The 20,962-nt window shown below is 43.6% G+C and overlaps 1 protein-coding gene across 2 annotated transcripts; it reads right to left on the reverse strand.

Annotated features, from left to right (window-relative positions):
- Nucleotides 1-6,273: 6,273 nt before the first annotated feature.
- On the reverse strand, nucleotides 6,274-15,246 carry LOC124146420. 2 transcript variants are annotated; one of them, XM_046516705.2, is made up of 2 exons: nucleotides 15,185-15,246; nucleotides 6,274-7,378 (listed from the first exon to the last, which is right to left on the reverse strand). In XM_046516705.2, exon 2 carries the CDS (start codon nucleotides 7,362-7,364, stop codon nucleotides 6,369-6,371), a length of 996 nt encoding a protein of 331 aa, XP_046372661.1. In that variant the 5' UTR covers nucleotides 7,365-7,378; nucleotides 15,185-15,246; the 3' UTR covers nucleotides 6,274-6,368. The 2 variants fall into 2 exon arrangements, with proteins under 2 accessions (XP_046372661.1, XP_046372660.1); XM_046516704.2 differs by lacking the exon at nucleotides 15,185-15,246 and adding an exon at nucleotides 13,119-13,391.
- Between the last annotated feature and the right edge of the window lie 5,716 nt (nucleotides 15,247-20,962).

Below are 20,962 nucleotides of genomic sequence, written 5' to 3' on the forward strand. Positions count from 1 at the left end.
AACATAGATATACACACCGTCATATCGCCAATAACAACATAGATATACACACCGTCATATCACCAATAACAACATAGATATGCACACCGTCATATCACCAATAACAACATAGATATACACACCGTTATATCGCCAATAACAACACAGACATACACAACGTCATATCGTCAAGAACAACATAGATATACACACCATCATGTCGTAAACAATATTTCTATCTAGTCATATCGCCAATATAAACAGTGATATCTTCAGTCATTTCGTTTATAACAAAGATATCTACACTCTCATACCGCCAATAACAACATTAATGTCTTGCTTATTTGTTTATTTGATGTTTAACGCCGCACTCAGCAATATTCCAGCTAGATGACGGCGGTGTGTAAGTAATCGAGTCAAAGATCAAGCCATGTCAACAACAACATTGATATCTAGCCATACCGTCAATACCAACATATATACCTACAGTCAAATGGTCAATAGCAATATTTCCGCAGGTTTTTTTATGTTTTTAGTCAAAGATGGCTTCCTAGCGGCTATATTGAAATTCCAATTTTGCAGCCTTGAACAATCCGTCACCACTCGCCCTTTTCCTTATAAACCTGCAAGAAGACTCGTCCCGCCTATCGATCACTGGGTGGGTTTCGATTATATAATTTGAGTCAACCGAGGTGATTACATGTCTGACAACCAGGTTGACTAGATTCAACCTGAGTACACCGGTGTTAATCAAGGATAATTTAGGTCAGTATCCGAAATAAAACGCATAAACAGCAACCTAAATTCAAATACAAAATGGTTGCCAGGAGACCGAGAAACACAATAGACGTGAAGTGCTATAACACACAACTATACGAGAGGTTAACAGGTGTTTCATTGCTTCATATAGCTCCTAATATACCTTTTCAAATTTAATGCATATATAACGACACGAAAGCTCAAAATAACACGTAGAACCAACAGAGAAGCAAAATCGTCACCAAAGTTGTATTATTGATCAAAACAATAGTTAATTATATTTGTTAAAATGCTTTTATTCATGATTGAATCTATAAATAAAACACATTTTCCTTACCGATTACGTCAGTTGGAGGTTTCTAACCAGGGTACCACACCCCAAGGGTACAGTAGGTGTGGGGAACTTACGTAAATTAGTTAAAATGAGCTAAACTAAGCGGCAAATGAAAGTATAGGTTGGCAATTTGTAATTTTCCTAAAAATAGCGATAACTGGTGGAAAGTGGGTATTGGGAATATGACTGCCCAGGAACAGGTACCCCAAAACACCTCACCCGAACGCGCCACCTTTGACGAAATATTGGTGAAACAGGTTTCCCGCCTATGGCATAAACTGCACGTGCATGTTATCTGTATAAATGCGTTCGTCTGCAGGGTATAACCACACGTGATGAAAGCACACAAAAGAAATGCCACGACTGTCACAGGAGCAGAGAGAGAGAGCCATCGGTATGGCCGAAATGGGGGCAACACAGGTCCAAATTGCCAGAAGGTTTGGTTGTACACCATTGACAGTAGCCAGGCTGTTTCAACGGTACAACCAGACAGGGATGACACAGGACAGGCCTAGAACCGGACGACCCCGAGTGACAACACCACTGAAAGACGGTCAGATACGGCTCATTCACCTGCGAAACAGATTCGTAACGGCGACGGCAGCCACAGCGTTGCGACATCCCATTAGCCAACATACAGTACTACGACGACTTCGTGCTGCTGGAATCCGAGCGTATCGTCCTTTCCGAGGAATGGTACTGACTGCTCAACATCGACGCCTGAGACTGCGATGGGCGAGGCAGGTTCGACGCTGGCAAGTGAGAAATTGGCGTCGATTGCTGTTTACTGATGAAAGTCGGTTGAACTTGTTTCGAAATGACGGCAGAGAACGAGTTTATCGACGCAGAGGGGAACGTTTGGCTCCGGCGTGTATTCGAGAGGTCCATCCATTCGGCGGGGGAGGTCTCATGGTGTTCGGCGGTATTTGTGGAGATCAGAAGATTGATTTGGTGATTATACAGGGAAACCTGAGCGATGTGCAGTACAGAGACCAAGTGTTGCAGCCAGTTGTGCTTCCGTTCTTACAAAACCAACAGCAGGGGACATTGTTTCAACACGACAATGCCAGGCCCCATACTGAAAGACTGACTCGGAACTTTCTAAACCAGCAGACCGTTGACGTTTTGCCCTGGCCTGACCACCCACCCGATATGAATCCTATTGAACATCTCTGGGACCATCTTGACAGACAGATTAGAGCACGCACTCAGCCTCCCGTCAACAGACAAGAATTGCAGCAGGCCCTGAGAGACGAGTGGCAACGGATTCCAGTCCACGTCATCAGAAGAATGACGTCATCGACGAGGCAGCGTATCACAGCATACATTGAATCAGCTGGAGGTCATACACGCTATTAAAGGCAACTGTGTCGACAATGAACTTGTAGTGTGTCTGACAATTTTTTGTGACATTTCAGACAACTTTTGAATATGAAATTTCTTACCCCACCATTGTTTACCTTCAGCTTACATTACCTGTGATTGCACAATTTCATTCAAACTGTGGTTAAGCAATCTTTGTTACCCCTCCCTAGATTATATTAGTATAATCTACTTAATTCACAACAAAACCTCTTCTTGTTATTTTTTTATCGATCATGGAACTCGACCTATACTTTCTTTTGCCGCCCTGTTTATTTTTGGTCAACCAAGTATAACTTGGGTCAGCACTGGGTTTTCAAATCGAACGCATGCAATGTTATGCGCGAAGGCATATCAAACTAGACAATATGCGCGTACAGATTACATTGATAAAACTAATCCAGAATACTTAAATCAGTTATGGCAATACCATCTTCCCGAGACAAGAGGGGCCATAGCCTATATCAAAGTTTGGTTTGATTTATCTCAGGAAGATAAATGGCAATATGTGATCACTGAAAAGAAACGTGAAAAATACGTTCATACCGAAATTAGAATTCGTTAAGAGACGAACTGCATTTCACAACCCGAATCGCCAAAGTGTGGGGTGTACGTGCGACGAGCTTGTGGAACATATTTCGTGTGCATGACCCACGTCAAAATAGGTCATTTTTGTTAGTGATGCGTCAAATTTGGAAAAATCCTGTACATTTCTACCATAAAACGTTTTGAAACCTTAAATGCTATAACATTGATCAAACAATGTCTCTGTTCGAAATTCTTTGTAAAAATAGCATGCACGATTGTACTTCAAAAGTTGTGAAATGTAAACACCAAAGGCTTGACCTGCCGTATGAAATACCACGAAAGCCTAATGGTGCCACTTTCGATTATTTTCTCGTTATTTCAAGTTTATTTCAAAACCCGAAATTTCGAAAAAGAAAAATTATCGTAAATTTGATTAGTTTTGCGTTCATTTATTTATTAACTCGTCATTTCATTTTTTTTCTCATTGCTTCGATTTATTTTTCTCGTTACTTCGATTATTTTCTTGTAATATCGATTATTTTTTCATTATTTCGAGTTTATTTTAAAAAAAGTTGAGAAATTTAAACGCCAAAGGCTGGACCTGCTGAATGGGATATTACGAAAGCCTAATGGTGCCACTTTTCGATTTTTTTCTCTCGCTACCTTTGATTATTTTTGCGTCCCATTAATTATTTACTCGTTGTTTCATTAATTTTCCAGTTGCTTCGAATTTATTTCCCGTTACTTTGATCATTTTCTGGTAATTTCGATTGTTTTCTCGTTATTTCTAGATTATTCAAAAAGTGTTGTGAAATGTAAACACTAAAGGCTGGATCTGCTGCTTTGGATACTACGAAAGTCTAAAGGTGCCAGTTTGGTAGCATATATATTTTTTTAATCGAACTTTCTCGTAATTTCAATTATTTCCTCGTTATTTCAATTATTGTCTCGTTTTTTTCCTTCGGGTTTCTTTCTCGTTACTTCGATTATTTTCTCGTAAATTCAAGTTTGTTTCAAAATCTTGATATTTCGAGAAAATAATTGAATTCACGAGAGAGTAAAATCGAAATTCATGGAAAATAATTGAAATAACAAGAAAAAATATACAAATTTGAGTTTGGGAAATAAACTTGAAATAACGAGAACATAATCGAAATTACGAGGAAATAATCGAAGTAACAAGAAAAATACCTCGAGGCAATGAGAAAATAATCTAAAAAACAAGAAAATACTTGAAACAACGAAAAAACATTCGATATTTCGATTTTTTAGATAAACTTCAAACGAGACAATGTTCGAAGTAACGAAAAAGAACTCCACATTTCTATAAAATTATTGAGATAACGATAAATTTCTATCTATAAAAATGCTACCAAAGTACCACCATTAGGTCTTCGTATTATACTGCTCGACATAAAGGAAACGTACACTATTTGGATGTTGAAACCATCCCTCTTGTCATACAGTTTTCAGGTGCGTTTTTTGTCATTCTGTATCTGTATGCATAGATCTAAATATGAAATATGGTTGATTCATGTCATCGTATCTCAATTGCGTGGATCGATGCTCATGATCGACCGCCGTCATATAGCTGGAATATTGCTGAGTGCGACGTTAAAAACAACAAACAAAACAAAACAAATCAAGTTCATGTGGGTGAATAAATGGAAGGGACTTGGTTATGAGACTGTTTTTAACGATATCAGATCATCGATATACATCGTGGATTAAAGCTATGGCAATAGCTGATTTGTCCACTGGTGTATTGTCCTAATTTCATTCCGTAATTGCCTCATAAGTGCAGCATTATATGCTCGGTTTGTGTGTGTGGCCTTTTGGAAGATGACACCATGATGACACATTCGGCATCCCAGAACACGGAGGACATAAACTTTGCAGCTGATGGGACAGTCTTTACATTCTTTGGAGGTGATGATGTCGAATGCTTCCACTGTTTTGATTGTTGTTTGGACTCAGCCGAGAAGTGGTGAACCCAGGTTTCTTCCATAGTCACAAATCGTTGCAAGAATCTATCTGGATCAGCTTCAAACAGAGCTAGATAATCCCATTTTTTATCAGATGTCAGAAGCTTGATTTCGGCAGGGACATCCTTCCCTGGCGATGTACTCATATCTCCATTGATGGCTTTTTCTGAAACAACTTGATCAATGCACGTTCTCCAATATACACACACCTGCTTATTTCACTAACTTCTTGAAGCCAAATAATTTACTAAGCTGGCTCAAGGATATACTTCTATGGCATCATGACTTGTATTGGCCACAACAAATGATTACACTATTACGCCATTCCTTGGATACTAGATAGTTGATCTTGTATTGATAGATGTGTAGGTTGGGGCGTATTTGGGGTTATTAAAGCCGAATTATTATTTTCATAAAATGTTTTTTAAAGTTGAAATTCTTACATGTAGAGGAACTTTCAGGCAATACAAAAAATCTAAAACACACACCTTTAAATTGTTTTTTAACTTTAACCTCATATTTAAGATAAACTGAGGACAAAAAAGAAACTATACCCCTCAGTTGAATTTATCATGTTTGATTTTCAATTCAAAATACATTAAATCATTATATACTACCGAAAATAATAAGAGAACTGATGAATAACAGTGAATGTGTAATAACGATAAATGTCTGTAAAATATATTTTGGAGTGGAGATCAATATCTTGTGTGTCCACCTTTGTGGGCAATACATGCACGACACCTTGAAGCCATACTGTTGATTAATTTGGTTGCTTTTTGTATTCCCCGCCATTCCGTCTGAAGAGCTACCCCAAGCTGAGCCATAAATATGTATTGAAAAATGCATCATTCAATTTCAGAATTCATGTATTATTATTGAACTTAATATGAAGCGCAGTTACTTTTTCTGTTGGTATATAATTCAAAATTGCTGTAGTACATCAAAGCGGTTTACTTCTTTTTAAAACAGCAACACGAGACTTCTACTGCATCTATTATAACTAATGGATTCAAACAGAAATAAATATATAATTCTCCTTAAAAATAGTTCTGATGTTAATACGCCAATATACAGCCCTTCTACGGACACGGGTTGGTCACGACTTACCATGGACAAACTTGAACCCCTTAATGGTTAACAAACATCCACATAAAATATATTTCTGAATCCATCAACCCATTTCGAAGAAGTCGAAAATGTATAAAAGTTTATGAGCGAGCCTTTTCATAAAATCTTCGCTCTTAAAGAGAGGGTCATAGCTCTAAAAGAATAAGTATTCAAATGCGATGAATTAATATGCAAATAAGTGAAACTGACACCAAATGTGAGGATGCCCGGAGAAGCCAGACTCTAACTGACGGCTTTTTATCTGTATGTCTTTGTAGAAATAACACAACTATATGTATTTTTGAATCATTTCAGGAATTATGTTCAGGCTTCCCTCTTGGCACATACATGTTAAACCTGAAAGGAATGATACTCTTTCCCCTTAGCTCGTTGATGGCGTCTGTGTAGTCCTTCAGGATACGCCTACACACAGTCTCTACGTCCAACATTCTCGGTGCAACGACGTCATCGCGATATGATGCAATTACCTCATCATACCTGGCAGGATCTACGATCTTCAGTTCAGCGATAGCGATGGCATCGACTAGAGTTTGTCGCGCGACCTTGGTCTCTCTGAAGGTCTCCGTTAGGGGGCAGTGGTGGCTTACGTTGTGTCGTAGAACTGTCTGGTAGCGTTCATGCACTCTCATGAGGAGATTGCTCAGCTGCCGCCCAGGGAGACGTGCTGGGACACTGCTCTTCTGAGCCTGTTGCCTTGGTGCATCTGCCTGAGGGACTGCATCTAGCAGCAGGTGTGGGGGAGCAGTTAGTGTAGCGTCCGACGGACCTGGAGAGGGGGAAGTGTTCTCATTTTCATGTAGCGACACTGGTGTTGCTTCAGATTGTGGTGATGTGTCAATGTTGTAATTTCGAATCAGTAACCGCGACCGCAAGTGTTCTGCCATAACGGGGTTGCTGTCATGAAATGTGATGTCACACACGTCACAAATGAATAATGACGTCATATGCCACGTACGATAAGCAAAGGAAACACACGACTTTTCCATACAGCACAAGGTGGCACGCATCTCCCTGCAGTGCCCACACAGAACAATGCCGTCTGCAGAAGTCGGAACTCGTGACACATCTCGGAACTGTGCCTCCTCCACGGGTGTCTCTGCACGGTTATTGAAGGTGGAAGTCGAGCAAACCTCCTGTTTGATCTCTGCCGGCGTCATCACCTGGGTGTGTTCAGAAGGTTGGTGAATGTCGTTCTTTATGTCCACGCCCGAATCTCCTTCACCGCTCGCTTTCCGTTTCTTGGCACCGGAACATGACGTCTTTGTTGAAGGAGTAATTTGCCACATCCTTCTTGCAGATCCTGGGAATAGATAGATAGGATCGGTCACTAATGGAGGAACTAGAATACTAGGATAGTTGTTTGTCAAAGTATTCTTTGATCAAGTCCTTCAAACACCACTTTGTTTGCCTATTCAAATTTACTGCATAACACTGTTTGCCAATCTAGAAATAAATCATTGCTATACTTTCACAAAGTCTCCAGAGAGCAGTTTTCAAAACTCGATCTGGGTTGGAAACTATCAGAATCAGAATCAGAATCAGTTTATTCTCAAAAACCATAAAAGGTGGTACAACAGCATATTACAAAAAATAATTATGTATGTGTACAAATAGCTGACAAGATGGCAGTTAATAACAGCATGTGATTACCTAGCATTTGTAATACTAACGGACATTTTTACGATAATTTTTTTAGATCCTGTGTGTTTGTTGTTGATAAGAGTTTTACAAATTTTATAATATTTGGCCATTCAGTATAATATGATGATAGAAATGTTTGACTCTCTCTTTTAAAAAAATACATCTGAATACGTAGTGAAATTCATCAGCAATAGATGGAGAATTACAAAATAGATTTACAGGCTCTATTTTCCTTCGTTAAGGCAATTGAAGATATTTATCGAGAACCGGAGTGCCCTATAAATGTTTATAATATAATCCTTTAGAACTAGAATTAACGTCACTTCTCAATTTCTAAAAAAACACAACTTTAAGTATTTGCTCTACTTCTGACACTAGCCACTTTGTTGTGCTTATTGATGGATTGTTACATACATAAGATAATCCAATACTGTCTGGTGTATCCATAACACATCTAACCCAGGGATTTGTTGATACAATAGTCTTGTTCCTATTAAATGACAAATATTGATATAACAGCTGTGAAAGTTTATACACACCAGTTTGATATGTTAATTTGTGCCAGAAAGATATCATTCGTTTACAAATTATTATTCTTAATGGTAGCCTACCTAATTCGCTATATAATATATAAAGAGTTGAATTCTTGATCCTGTGATAAGTCTGAGGAATTTGAGGTGTATTCTTTCTATAATTTCTAAATTTTCAAAGCCCCAGACTGAACCAAAAGATAATATTGGTAATACCATCGCTGATAATAGACAGTCCAAAGGTAAATTTAAATTTCTTGATATTTTTATCAGACAAAACATAGCTTCCGATTCACTGTCACTAAGGGACTTAAGACTTGATACTCGTTTTCTATTCCTGTGAAGTACAATTCCTAAATACGTATAAGTGACAACAATATCTAGGGGTTTATCAGAATAGTGAAATTTAAGTTTCGTATTTTTCGATGGGCCACCACCGAAAATCACATTTTATGTTGTTTTTTTATGTAATTCCCACTCACCACAATATTAGTCACAGATGCTTTCCACAGTCCTTATGCATTAAAGAGATTTCTGGGCTAGATTGTAGTCTTGCTTTGCGAAATGCATCAAATCACGTGAGAACCTTGATTAGAAACTTGAAAGGATTTGGAAAATATCTGTTGACGCCGAGTTGATGGTACACATGCGTTACAAATCCTGCAATCGAAATCTGCACGACAGTTGACAAACCGGATGTCGATTTCGTAATGCGATTTTGATTGGACTATGCACAGACTCGTTAGTCCAACCAAGATATAACTCCATAATTCCTGCCTAGTTCGGCAAGGGTGGAAACTAGACATTTAAAGTCAGTTAACTCCCTTCCCTCGGGAAGATAGAGGTAACAAAACATATTGTTACTAGTAGCTTATTTACTGCGGTATAACTTAAAGGTAACATTCATTTTTAACCATGAAGTGATTATGAATCTGTCACAATAAAAACATTTCGAATTTGTAATCTCTAAAAATATTGTATTGATACAAGAAAATCGCATTTCTGATATCAATCATTCATTTTTGTACTAACGGAAAAAGCAACTTTGCTTCAAATAAAGTTCAATAAAAATAGATTTATTCTGAAATTAAAAAATAGTATAAGGTGGCATCTTAACTCACGACAGAACTCAACTTTAATGGCATACGTTACCGGGGCGACATCGTTCTACCCTTTGTGCAAAGCAGGACGTAAGGGGAGAGTGGTATTAAAACTAACGAAGGACGCATAAAACCCCATGCATACCCCTCGTGATCCAGGCGAGTGGAATCAAACCAAACGAGGGACACATAAAACCCCATGTATACCCCTCGTGATAAGGGCGTGGGGTATCAAACCTAACGAAGGACGCATAAAACCCCATGTATATCCCTCGTGATCCAGGCGAGTGGTATCAAACCAAACGAGGGACACATAAAACCCCATGTATACCCCTCGTGATCCGGGCGTGGGGTATCAAACCTAGCGAGGGACGCATAAAACCCCATGTGTACCCCTCGTGATCCGGGCGAGTGGTATCAAACATAGCGAGGGACGCATAAAACCCCATGTACCCCTAGTGATCCGGGCGAGTGGTATCAAACATTGCGAGGGACGCATAAAACCCCATATACCCCTAGTGATCCGGGCGAGTGGTATCAAACCTAACGAGGGACGCATAAAACCCCATGTACTCCTCGTGATCCGAGCGAGTGGTATCAAACCTAACGAGGGACGCATTAAACCCCATGTATAATGTACACCCCTCGTGATAAGGGCGTGTGGTATCAAACCTAACGAGGGACGCATAAAACCCCATGTATAATGTATACTCCTCGTGATCCGGGCGTGTGGTATCAAACCTAACGAGGGACGCATAAAACCCCATGTATACCCCTCGTGATAAGGGCGGGTGGTATCAAACCTAACGAGGGACGCATAAAACCCCATGTATACCCCTCGTGATCCGGGCGTGGGGTATCAAACCTAGCGAGGGACGCATAAAACCCCATGTATACCCCTCGTGATCCGGGCGAGTGGTATCAAACATAGCGAGGGACGCATAAAACCCCATGTACCCCTAGTGATCCGGGCGAGTGGTATCAAACATTGCGAGGGACGCATAAAACCCCATATACCCCTAGTGATCCGGGCGAGTGGTATCAAACCTAACGAGGGACGCATAAAACCCCATGTACTCCTCGTGATCCGAGCGAGTGGTATCAAACCTAACGAGGGACGCATTAAACCCCATGTATAATGTATACTCCTCGTGATAAGGGCGTGTGGTATCAAACCTAACGAGGGACGCATAAAACCCCATGTATAATGTATACTCCTCGTGATCCGGGCGTGTGGTATCAAACCTAACGAGGGACGCATAAAACCCCATGTATACTCCTCGTGATCCGGGCGAGTGGTATCAAACCTAACGAGGGACGCATAAAACCCCATGTATACCCCTCGTGATAAGGGCGGGTGGTATCAAACCTAACGAGGGACGCATAAAACCCCATGTATACCCCTCGTGATAAGGGCGTGTGGTATCAAACCTAACGAGGGACGCATAAAACCCCATGTACTCCTCGTGATCCGAGCGAGTGGTATCAAACCTAACGAGGGACGCATAAAACCCCATGTATACCCCTCGTGATAAGGGCGTGTGGTATCAAACCTAACGAGGGACGCATAAAACCCCATGTATAATGTATACTCCTCGTGATAAGGGCGTGTGGTATCAAACCTAACGAGGGACGCATAAAAACCCATGTATAATGTATACTCCTCGTGATCCGGGCGTGTGGTATCAAACCTAACGAGGGACGCATAAAACCCCATGTATACCCCTCGTGATAAGGGCGTGTGGTATCAAACCTAACGAGGGACGCATAAAACCCCATGTACTCCTCGTGATCCGAGCGAGTGGTATCAAACCTAACGAGGGACGCATTAAACCCCATGTATAATGTATACTCCTCGTGATAAGGGCGTGTGGTATCAAACCTAACGAGGGACGCATAAAACCCCATGTATAATGTATACTCCTCGTGATCCGGGCGTGTGGTATCAAACCTAACGAGGGACGCATAAAACCCCATGTATACTCCTCGTGATCCGGGCGAGTGGTATCAAACCTAACGAGGGACGCATAAAACCCCATGTACTCCTCGTGATCCGAGCGAGTGGTATCAAACCTAACGAGGGACGCATTAAACCCCATGTATAATGTATACTCCTCGTGATAAGGGCGTGTGGTATCAAACCTAACGAGGGACGCATAAAACCCCATGTATAATGTATACTCCTCGTGATAAGGGCGTGTGGTATCAAACCTAACGAGGGACGCATAAAACCCCATGTATAATGTATACTCCTCGTGATAAGGGCGTGTGGTATCAAACCTAACGAGGGACGCATAAAACCCCATGTATAATGTATACTCCTCGTGATAAGGGCGTGTGGTATCAAACCTAACAAAGGGACGCATAAAACCCCATGTATAATGTATACTCCTCGTGATAAGGGCGTGTGGTATCAAACCTAACGAGGGACGCATAAAACCCCATGTATAATGTATACTCCTCGTGATAAGGGCGTGTGGTATCAAACCTAACGAGGGACGCATAAAACCCCATGTATAATGTATACTCCTCGTGATAAGGGCGTGTGGTATCAAACCTAACGAGGGACGCATAAAACCCCATGTATAATGTATACTCCTCGTGATAAGGGCGTGTGGTATCAAACCTAACGAGGGACGCATAAAACCCCATGTATAATGTATACTCCTCGTGATAAGGGCGTGTGGTATCAAACCTAACAAAGGGACGCATAAAACCCCATGTATAATGTATACTCCTCGTGATCCGGGCGTGTGGTATCAAACCTAACGAGGGACGCATAAAACCCCATGTATAATGTATACTCCTCGTGATAAGGGCGTGTGGTATCAAACCTAACAAAGGGACGCATAAAACCCCATGTATAATGTATACTCCTCGTGATCCGGGCGTGTGGTATCAAACCTAACAAAGGGACGCATAAAACCCCATGTATAATGTATACTCCTCGTGATAAGGGCGTGTGGTATCAAACCTAACGAGGGACGCATAAAACACAAGGGTTATGTACAGTCACAATGGGTTACGACAGTCACACTGGGGTTATACACATTCACGATAGGGTTATATACATTCACGATAGGGTTATATACATTCACGATAGGGTTATATACATTCACGATAGGGTTATATAAGTCACAATGGTGTCATATACCTTCACAATAGGCCATACACATTCACAATAGGGTTACATATAGCCACCTTAAGTTATATACAGTCATATTAGTGTCAGTGTGGTTATATAGTTACAAAGGGGTCATAATCACGATGAGGTTATATACAGTAACAATGCGGTTATATACAGTCATGATAGGGCTATATGCAATCACAATGTAGTTATATTAAGTTGTAATGGGTTATATACATTCACAATAGGGTTATATAGTCACAATAGGTTATATACAATCACAAAGGATTTTTTCATTCACAACTGGGTTACAGCCAAATTAGGTTATATAGTCACGGTCGGGTTATGTACAGGCACACCTGGGGTTACATACAGTCACGGAAACAGCCATTATTTGGTTATATACAGTCACAATAATCACAGTAGGGTTATATACATTTACAATAGGGCTATAAACAGTTGTAATTGGGTTATACACAGTCGTAATGGGGTTACATACAGCCACCTTTATACCAAGTATGATCCATGAAGTAGGCCATGTTCCAAGCAAACGATTAGCCGTGAAACCGGTACATGAACATGAACCAACGATACATTGTCACTCAGCCCTCATCTCGCCAAGCTTGCGTGTTGCATACTTACTGATGAGAACGTTGTCTGTCTATGATGTGAAAACGAAATCCCGGTTGTTGTATGTGAAGGGCAGATCTTGTTGCCGTGGCCTCACGCTCAGTCTCGGATTGTAGGTCACCACCTACAGAACGTGTAGCGTGAGGCGATCTCCCGGCTAGCAAAATCGGCAGCCGTTGCCTAGCGACAGGTTGACTAAAGCACGGCCGCGGTGCAGATAACGAACGTTGAGCGTGATTGTGACGACCTGGTAGACCTTAGGCGAGACGTGGGCTGGAATAACGGTTTGGATTTACATGCTGCTACCAGCCGGGGTTTTACGAGCTGAATGGTGGCGCTGTACACCAAGAAACCGAAAGATCGAAGAGTGTACACGAACGTCCAGCTCGTAATTAAAAGCCCTTGTAACATGGTTTCGGCGTTTTTCTTTGATGTTACATTTACAATAAGTACTGATACAGCATGGAGGGATGGAGGCCCTACCGCGACACAACTAACTCTCAGGACCCAAAAGAGGTGCCTCGCCCAAAGGAGCGTAAAGGAGTTGTTTGGTCGGAAAGGGGTACCTAACCCTCATGATCGTAGGGATGCTTGATCGGATAGGGGATCCAAGAGTTAAGGATGGAGTTGGGGGTAACTTGCCCTGACCCGAACACGACTAACCCAAAGAGGAACGCGAGATCTGTGAAGCGAGCCACATGCCAGCAGCTTGAGCGTGTTACGGCCATATAGAAACTGCGTCCGGTAATCTGCATTGTTATGTACAGTCAGGGACGTTTCTGTATCAGGCGCCGTTTTACTATTTAGATCTATTCCCTATGATATCAATAATTCATTTATTGATATCACAAATTCTATTTTGAGATAACAATAAATGTATTTATTCATATAAAAAATTCAATATTGAGATATCAATAAATTCGATGTTAATCGAATTATTGAAGGATCTATAAAAAAAAATGTTTTATTGACATCACAAAGTCGATTTTTTTATATCAGTAAATTAATTTTAGACTCGAAATGTTTTATTGATATGAAAAAATCTAATCTGTGATATCAATAATTAACCGTTAGTTTCATGAAAGAAAAAGAATTTTTGCATACCGCAGTAAATAATTAAGCTACTTGTCAACACGCTTGTCACGCATAAAGTACGTTGGACATATTGATTTGGAGAAGGTGAATTATCAAAAATAGATTTAAAGAATTTATGCTGTTTAATTAAGCTTGATATGACATTCTGATATTAAGTTAAATTACCCACATTCTTTGTCAGCAATCTGTCAATCATTTTATATCCAAAAAATCGAATTTGTTATATCAATAATAATTTTATATCATAAATTCGAATTATTGATTATAAATAATCAGTTATTTAATAGTTATTTTATGATATATAAAAATCGAATTTGTGATATCTGAAAATCTAATTTATATCAATAAATCATTTATGATATCATGAAATACTGAAGACTTTTAGATATCAGAAATTCATTTCATGATATCTAAAATTCGAATTTGTGACAATAATAATTCGTTTTGAGACAAAAATAAATATATTATTGATATTATAAAATCAGGAATAAATAGTAACACGGCGCCTCATATTTCTGCATATCTCAGAGTGACAGATCGTGTAAATAATTTGCAACCACGCTGCTAGTCCCGGTGACTGAACCAGTAACCTGCATGAACCCTTTCAACGAATATCCCAACCCCACTACCGACACATGTCGTACTTGTGTATCCTAGTGCACACGAGTTATTCCATTCAACAATGAGTTTGTAGCTTGGCCCTGTCAATCAAATGCCAGATCACATCACCACCGCAGAATTCACTCTGTTTCTTGTGATGCACGTGCATGCTAGTTTTTGCACAGGCAACACGGACGACCTTCAGAGACTCGCCGATACCGCATGTCATTTTGTTGAGGGATGACTTTGGGGGTTAGTAAGGGCCGTGTACAATATCCATCCTCCAACTAAGACGGACACCCTGCTATTGATGCGAGTAACGAGTGTATCATTACGCGTTACAATTTACCAGACAAAAATAAAGTTAAAACGTGGAAGCTCACCCAAGCGTTAACTCCTGTAGTGGCCAGTGTTAGATGATAACTAAATCAATTGGTTCGCGAAGCGCTACCTCCGGTGCCAGATTTTCGGCGGCAAGCAATATTCATTAACTAGTTCTACTTTCGAAATGCGCGATCGCCAAGGCGAACTGTGCTGGACGGGACCAAGTATTTTTGTCGTAGCTGTTGACAGTCGTAATAGCTGACTTATTTAATAATGATGAGATCGGTTATAATGCCATTCCTTTAAAGTGTATCGGTTCCTGACTGACAACCATGGGACTGCTCGAAAGGTATGCGTGCATTTCTTTACTTTAAAATATATCCACAACCATGCAGTACAATACTGTTCGAAAGGGCATGTGTTTTTATATTCGCCGTCAAAGGTGGACTTTCTAATATCCCGGCCATATTGCCATGGTATACTGTTATCTGATAGGACCAACAATGCCATTGAAGCTTGAGCATTTGACAAGTTAGACTTTCGCTTTAAGCAAGAGATTTAGGAGATAAACTTTTGACATTTAGAAAATCTATGTCATAAATAGTCTCTTGGTTTTTATTTTTTGCAGCTGTAGCTGAAAATAATATCCAGTCTCCATACAAAATTCTAGCCTTAATCCTTTTAGCCCTGCCTTTAAATATAATGTTTTTTCCTAAGTAAATAAACTGGCAGTTAGATCAATCCTATTTCAGATGACTGGTCCAGAATAGTGTTTGTGTGCTATTGTCCTATGAAATAGTGTGTTTGCGATATAGTGTCGAGAATACTTGGTCTTGTCCCGCTAACGGTGAATGTACGATATGGTGTCACTGATACTTGGCCTCCCTAGGGCCTACTCCCCTTCCACACAGCCATCCACTTACCTACTCTCCTTCCACACACCCATCAACTTCCCTACTCCCCTTCCACACAGCCATCCACTTACCTACTCCCCTTCCACACAGCCATCCACTTACCTACTCTCCTTCCACACACCCATCCACTTACCTACTCTCCTTCCACACAGCCATCCACTTACCTACTCTCCTTCCACACACCCATCCACTTACCTTCCCCCCTTCCACACACCCATCCACTTACCTACTCTCCTTCCACACACCCATCCACTTACCTACTCTCCTTCCACACACCCAACCACTTACCTACTCCCCGTCCACACAGCCATCCACTTACCTTCCCCCCTTCCACACAGCCATCCACTTACCTACTCTCCTTCCACACACCCATCCACTTACCTACTCTCCTTCCACACAGCCATCCACTTACCTACTCTCCTTCCACACACCCATCCACTTACCTACTCTCCTTCCACACAGCCATCCACTTACCTACTCTCCTTCCACACAGCCATCCACTTACCTACTCTCCTTCCACACAGCATTCCACTTACCTACTCTCCTTCCACACACCCATCCACTTACCTACTCTCCTTCCACACACCCATCCACTTACCTACTCCCCTTCCACACACCCATCCACTTACCTACTCCCCTTCCAAACACCCATCCACTTACCTGCTCCCCGTCCACACACCCATCCACTTACCTCCTCCCCTTCCACACACCAATCCACTTACCTTCCCCCCTTCCACACACCCATCCACTAACCTTCCCCCCTTCCACACACCCATCCACTTACCTACTCCCCTTCCACACACCCATTCACTTACCTACTCCCCGTCCACACACCCATCCACTTACCTACTCCCCGTCCACACACCCATCCACTTACCTCCTCCCCTTCCACACACCCATCCACTTACCTTCCCCCCTTCCACACACCCATCCACTAACCTTCCCCCCTTCCACACACCCATCCACTACCCTTTCCCTCTTCCACACACCCATCCCCTTACCTACTCTCCTTCCACACACCCATCCACTTACTTACTCTCCTTCCACACACCCACTCGCTTACCTACTCCCCGTCCACACATCCATCCACTTACCTTCCCCCTTCCACACACCCATCCACTTACCTACTCTCCTTCCACACACCCATCCACTTACCTTCCCCCCTTCCACACACCCATCTACTTACCTACTCTCCTTCCACACACCAATCCACTAACCTTCCCCCTTCCACACACCCATCCACTTACCTACTCTCCTTCCACACACCCATCCACTTACCTACTCCCCGTCCACACACCCATCCACTTACCTCCTCCCCTTCCACACACCCATCCACTTACCTACTCCCCTTCCACACACCCATCCACTTACCTCCTCCCCTTCCACACACCCATCCACTTACCTACTCTCCTTCCACACACCCATCCACTTACCTACTCTCCTTCCACACACCCATCCCCTTACCTACTCTCCTTCCACACACCCATCCACTTACTAACTCTCCTTCCACACACCCACTCGCTTACCTACTCCCCGTCCACACATCCATCCACTTACCTTCCCCCTTCCACACACCCATCCACTTACCTACTCTCCTTCCACACACCCATCCACTTACCTTCCCCCCTTCCACACACCCATCTACTTACCTACTCTCCTTCCACACACCAATCCACTAACCTTCCCCCTTCCACACACCCATCCACTTACCTACTCTCCTTCCACACAGCCATCCACTTACCTACTCCCAGTCCACACACCCATCCACTTACCTCCTCCCCTTCCACACACCCATCCACTTACCTACTCCCCTTCCACACACCCACCCACTTACCTCCTCCCCTTCCACACACCCATCCACTTACCTACTCTCCTTCCACACACCCATCCACTTACCTACTCTCCTCCCACACACCCATCCACTTACCTACTCTCCTTCCACACAGCCAACCACTTACCTACTCTCCTTTCACACACCCATCCACTTACCTTCCCCCCTTCCACACACCCATCCACTTACCTACTCTCCTTCCACACACCCATCCACTTACCTACTCTCCTTTCACACACCCATCCACTTACCTACTCTCCTTCCACACACCCATCCACTTACCTACTCTCCTTCCACACAGCCATCCACTTACCTACTCTCCTTCCACACAGCCATCCACTTACCTACTCTCCTTCCACACATCCATCCACTTACCTACTCTCTTTCCACACACCCATCCACTTACCTACTCCCCTTCCACACACCCATCCACTTACCTACTCCCCTTCCAAACACCCATCCACTTACCTGCTCCCCGTCCACACACCCATCCACTTACCCCCTCCCCTTCCACACACCAATCCACTTACCTTCCCCCCTTCCACACACCCATCCACTAACCTTCCCCCCTTCCACACATCCATCCACTAACCTTCCCCCCTTCCACACACCCATCCACTTACCTACTCCCCTTCCACACACCCATCCACTTACCTACTCCCCGTCCACACACCCATCCACTTACCTACTCCCCGTCCACACACCCATCCAATTACCTCCTTCCCTTCCACACACCCATCCACTTACCTTCCCCCCTTCCACACACCCATCCACTAACCTTCCCCCCTTCCACACACCCATCCACTAACCTTCCCCCCTTCCACACACCCATCCCCTTACCTACTCTCCTTCCACACACTCATCCACTTACTTACTCTCCTTCCACACACCCACTCGCTTACCTACTCCCCGTCCACACATCCATCCACTTACCTTCCCCCTTCCACACACCCATCCACTTACCTACTCTCCTTCCACACACCCATCCACTTACCTTCCCCCCTTCCACACACCCATCCACTTACTTACTCTCCTTCCACACACCAATCCACTAACCTTCCCCCCTTCCACACACCCATCCACTTACTTACTCTCCTTCCACACACCAATCCACTTACCTACTCCCCGTCCACACACCCATCCACTTACCCCCTCCCCTTCCACACACCCATCCATTTACCTACTCCCCTTCACACACCAATCCACTTACCTCCTCCCCTTCCACACACCCATCCACTTACCTCCTCCCCTTCCACACACCCATCAACTTACCTACTCTCCTTCCACACACCCATCCACATACCTACTCTCCTTCCACACACCCATCCACTTACCTACTCTCCTTCCACACACCCATCCACTTACCTACTCTCCTTCCACACAGCCATCCACTTACCTACTCTCCTTCCACACAGCCATCCACTTACCTACTCTCCTTCCACACATCCATCCACTTACCTACTCTCCTTCCACACACCCATCCACTTACCTACTCCCCTTCCACACACCCATCCACTTACCTACTCCCCTTCCAAACACCCATCCACTTACCTGCTCCCCGTCCACACACCCATCCACTTACCCCCTCCCCTTCCACACACCAATCCACTTACCTTCCCCCCTTCCACACACCCATTCACTAACCTTCCCCCCTTCCACACATCCATCCACTAACCTTCCCCCCTTCCACACACCCATCCACTTACCTACTCCCCTTCCACACACCCATCCACTTACCTACTCCCCGTCCACACACCCATCCACTTACCTACTCCCCGTCCACACACCCATCCAATTACCTCCTTCCCTTCCACACACCCATCCACTTACCTTCCCCCCTTCCACACACCCATCCACTAACCTTCCCCCCTTCCACACACCCATCCACTAACCTTCCCCCCTTCCACACACCCATCCCCTTACCTACTCTCCTTCCACACATCCATCCACTTACTTACTCTCCTTCCACACACCCACTCGCTTACCTACTCCCCGTCCACACATCCATCCACTTACCTTCCCCCTTCCACACACCCATCCACTTACCTACTCTCCTTCCACACACCCATCCACTTACCTTCCCCCCTTCCACACACCCATCCACTTACCTACTCTCCTTCCACACACCCATCCACTTACCTTCCCCCCTTCCACACACCCATCCACTAACCTTCCCCCCTTCCACACATCCATCCACTAACCTTCCCCCCTTCCACACACCCATCCACTTACCTACTCCCCTTCCACACACCCATCCACTTACCTACTCCCCGTCCACACACCCATCCACTTACCTACTCCCCGTCCACACACCCATCCAATTACCTCCTTCCCTTCCACACACCCATCCACTTACCTTCCCCCCTTCCACACACCCATCCACTAACCTTCCCCCCTTCCACACACCCATCCACTAACCTTCCCCCCTTCCACACACCCATCCCCTTACCTACTCTCCTTCCACACATCCATCCACTTACTTACTCTCCTTCCACACACCCACTCGCTTACCTACTCCCCGTCCACACATCCATCCACTTACCTTCCCCCTTCCACACACCCATCCACTTACCTACTCTCCTTCCACACACCCATCCACTTACCTTCCCCCCTTCCACACACCCATCCACTTACCTACTCTCCTTCCACACACCAATCCACTAACCTTCCCCCCTTCCACACACCCATCCACTTACTTACTCTCCTTCCACACACCCATCCACTTACCTACTCCCCGTCCACACACCCATCCACTTACCCCCTCCCCTTCCACACACCCATCCACTTACCTACTCCCCTTCCACACACCAATCCACTTACCTCCTCCCCTTCCACACACCCATCCACTTACCTCCTCCCCTTCCACACACCCATCCACTTACCTACTCTCCTTCCACACACCCATCCACTTACCTACTCTCCTTCCACACACCCATCCACTTACCTACTCTCCTTCCACACAGCCATCCACTTACCTACTCTCCTTCCACACAGCCATCCACTTACCTACTCTCCTTCCACACAGCATTCCACTTACCTACTCTCCTTCCACACACCCATCCACTTACCTACTCTCCTTCCACACACCCATC

This window comes from Haliotis rufescens, unplaced genomic scaffold, assembly GCF_023055435.1.
Source record: "Haliotis rufescens isolate VD_foot unplaced genomic scaffold, xgHalRufe1.0.p SCAF_22, whole genome shotgun sequence".
In the NCBI taxonomy this organism is placed as follows: Eukaryota; Metazoa; Mollusca; class Gastropoda; order Lepetellida; family Haliotidae; genus Haliotis; species Haliotis rufescens.

Excerpts from the sequence above, each read along its gene's own strand:
- LOC124146420 (XM_046516705.2), bottom strand. The coding sequence starts at position 7,364 with ATGTGGCAAATTACTCCTTCAACAAAGACGTCATGTTCCGGTGCCAAG.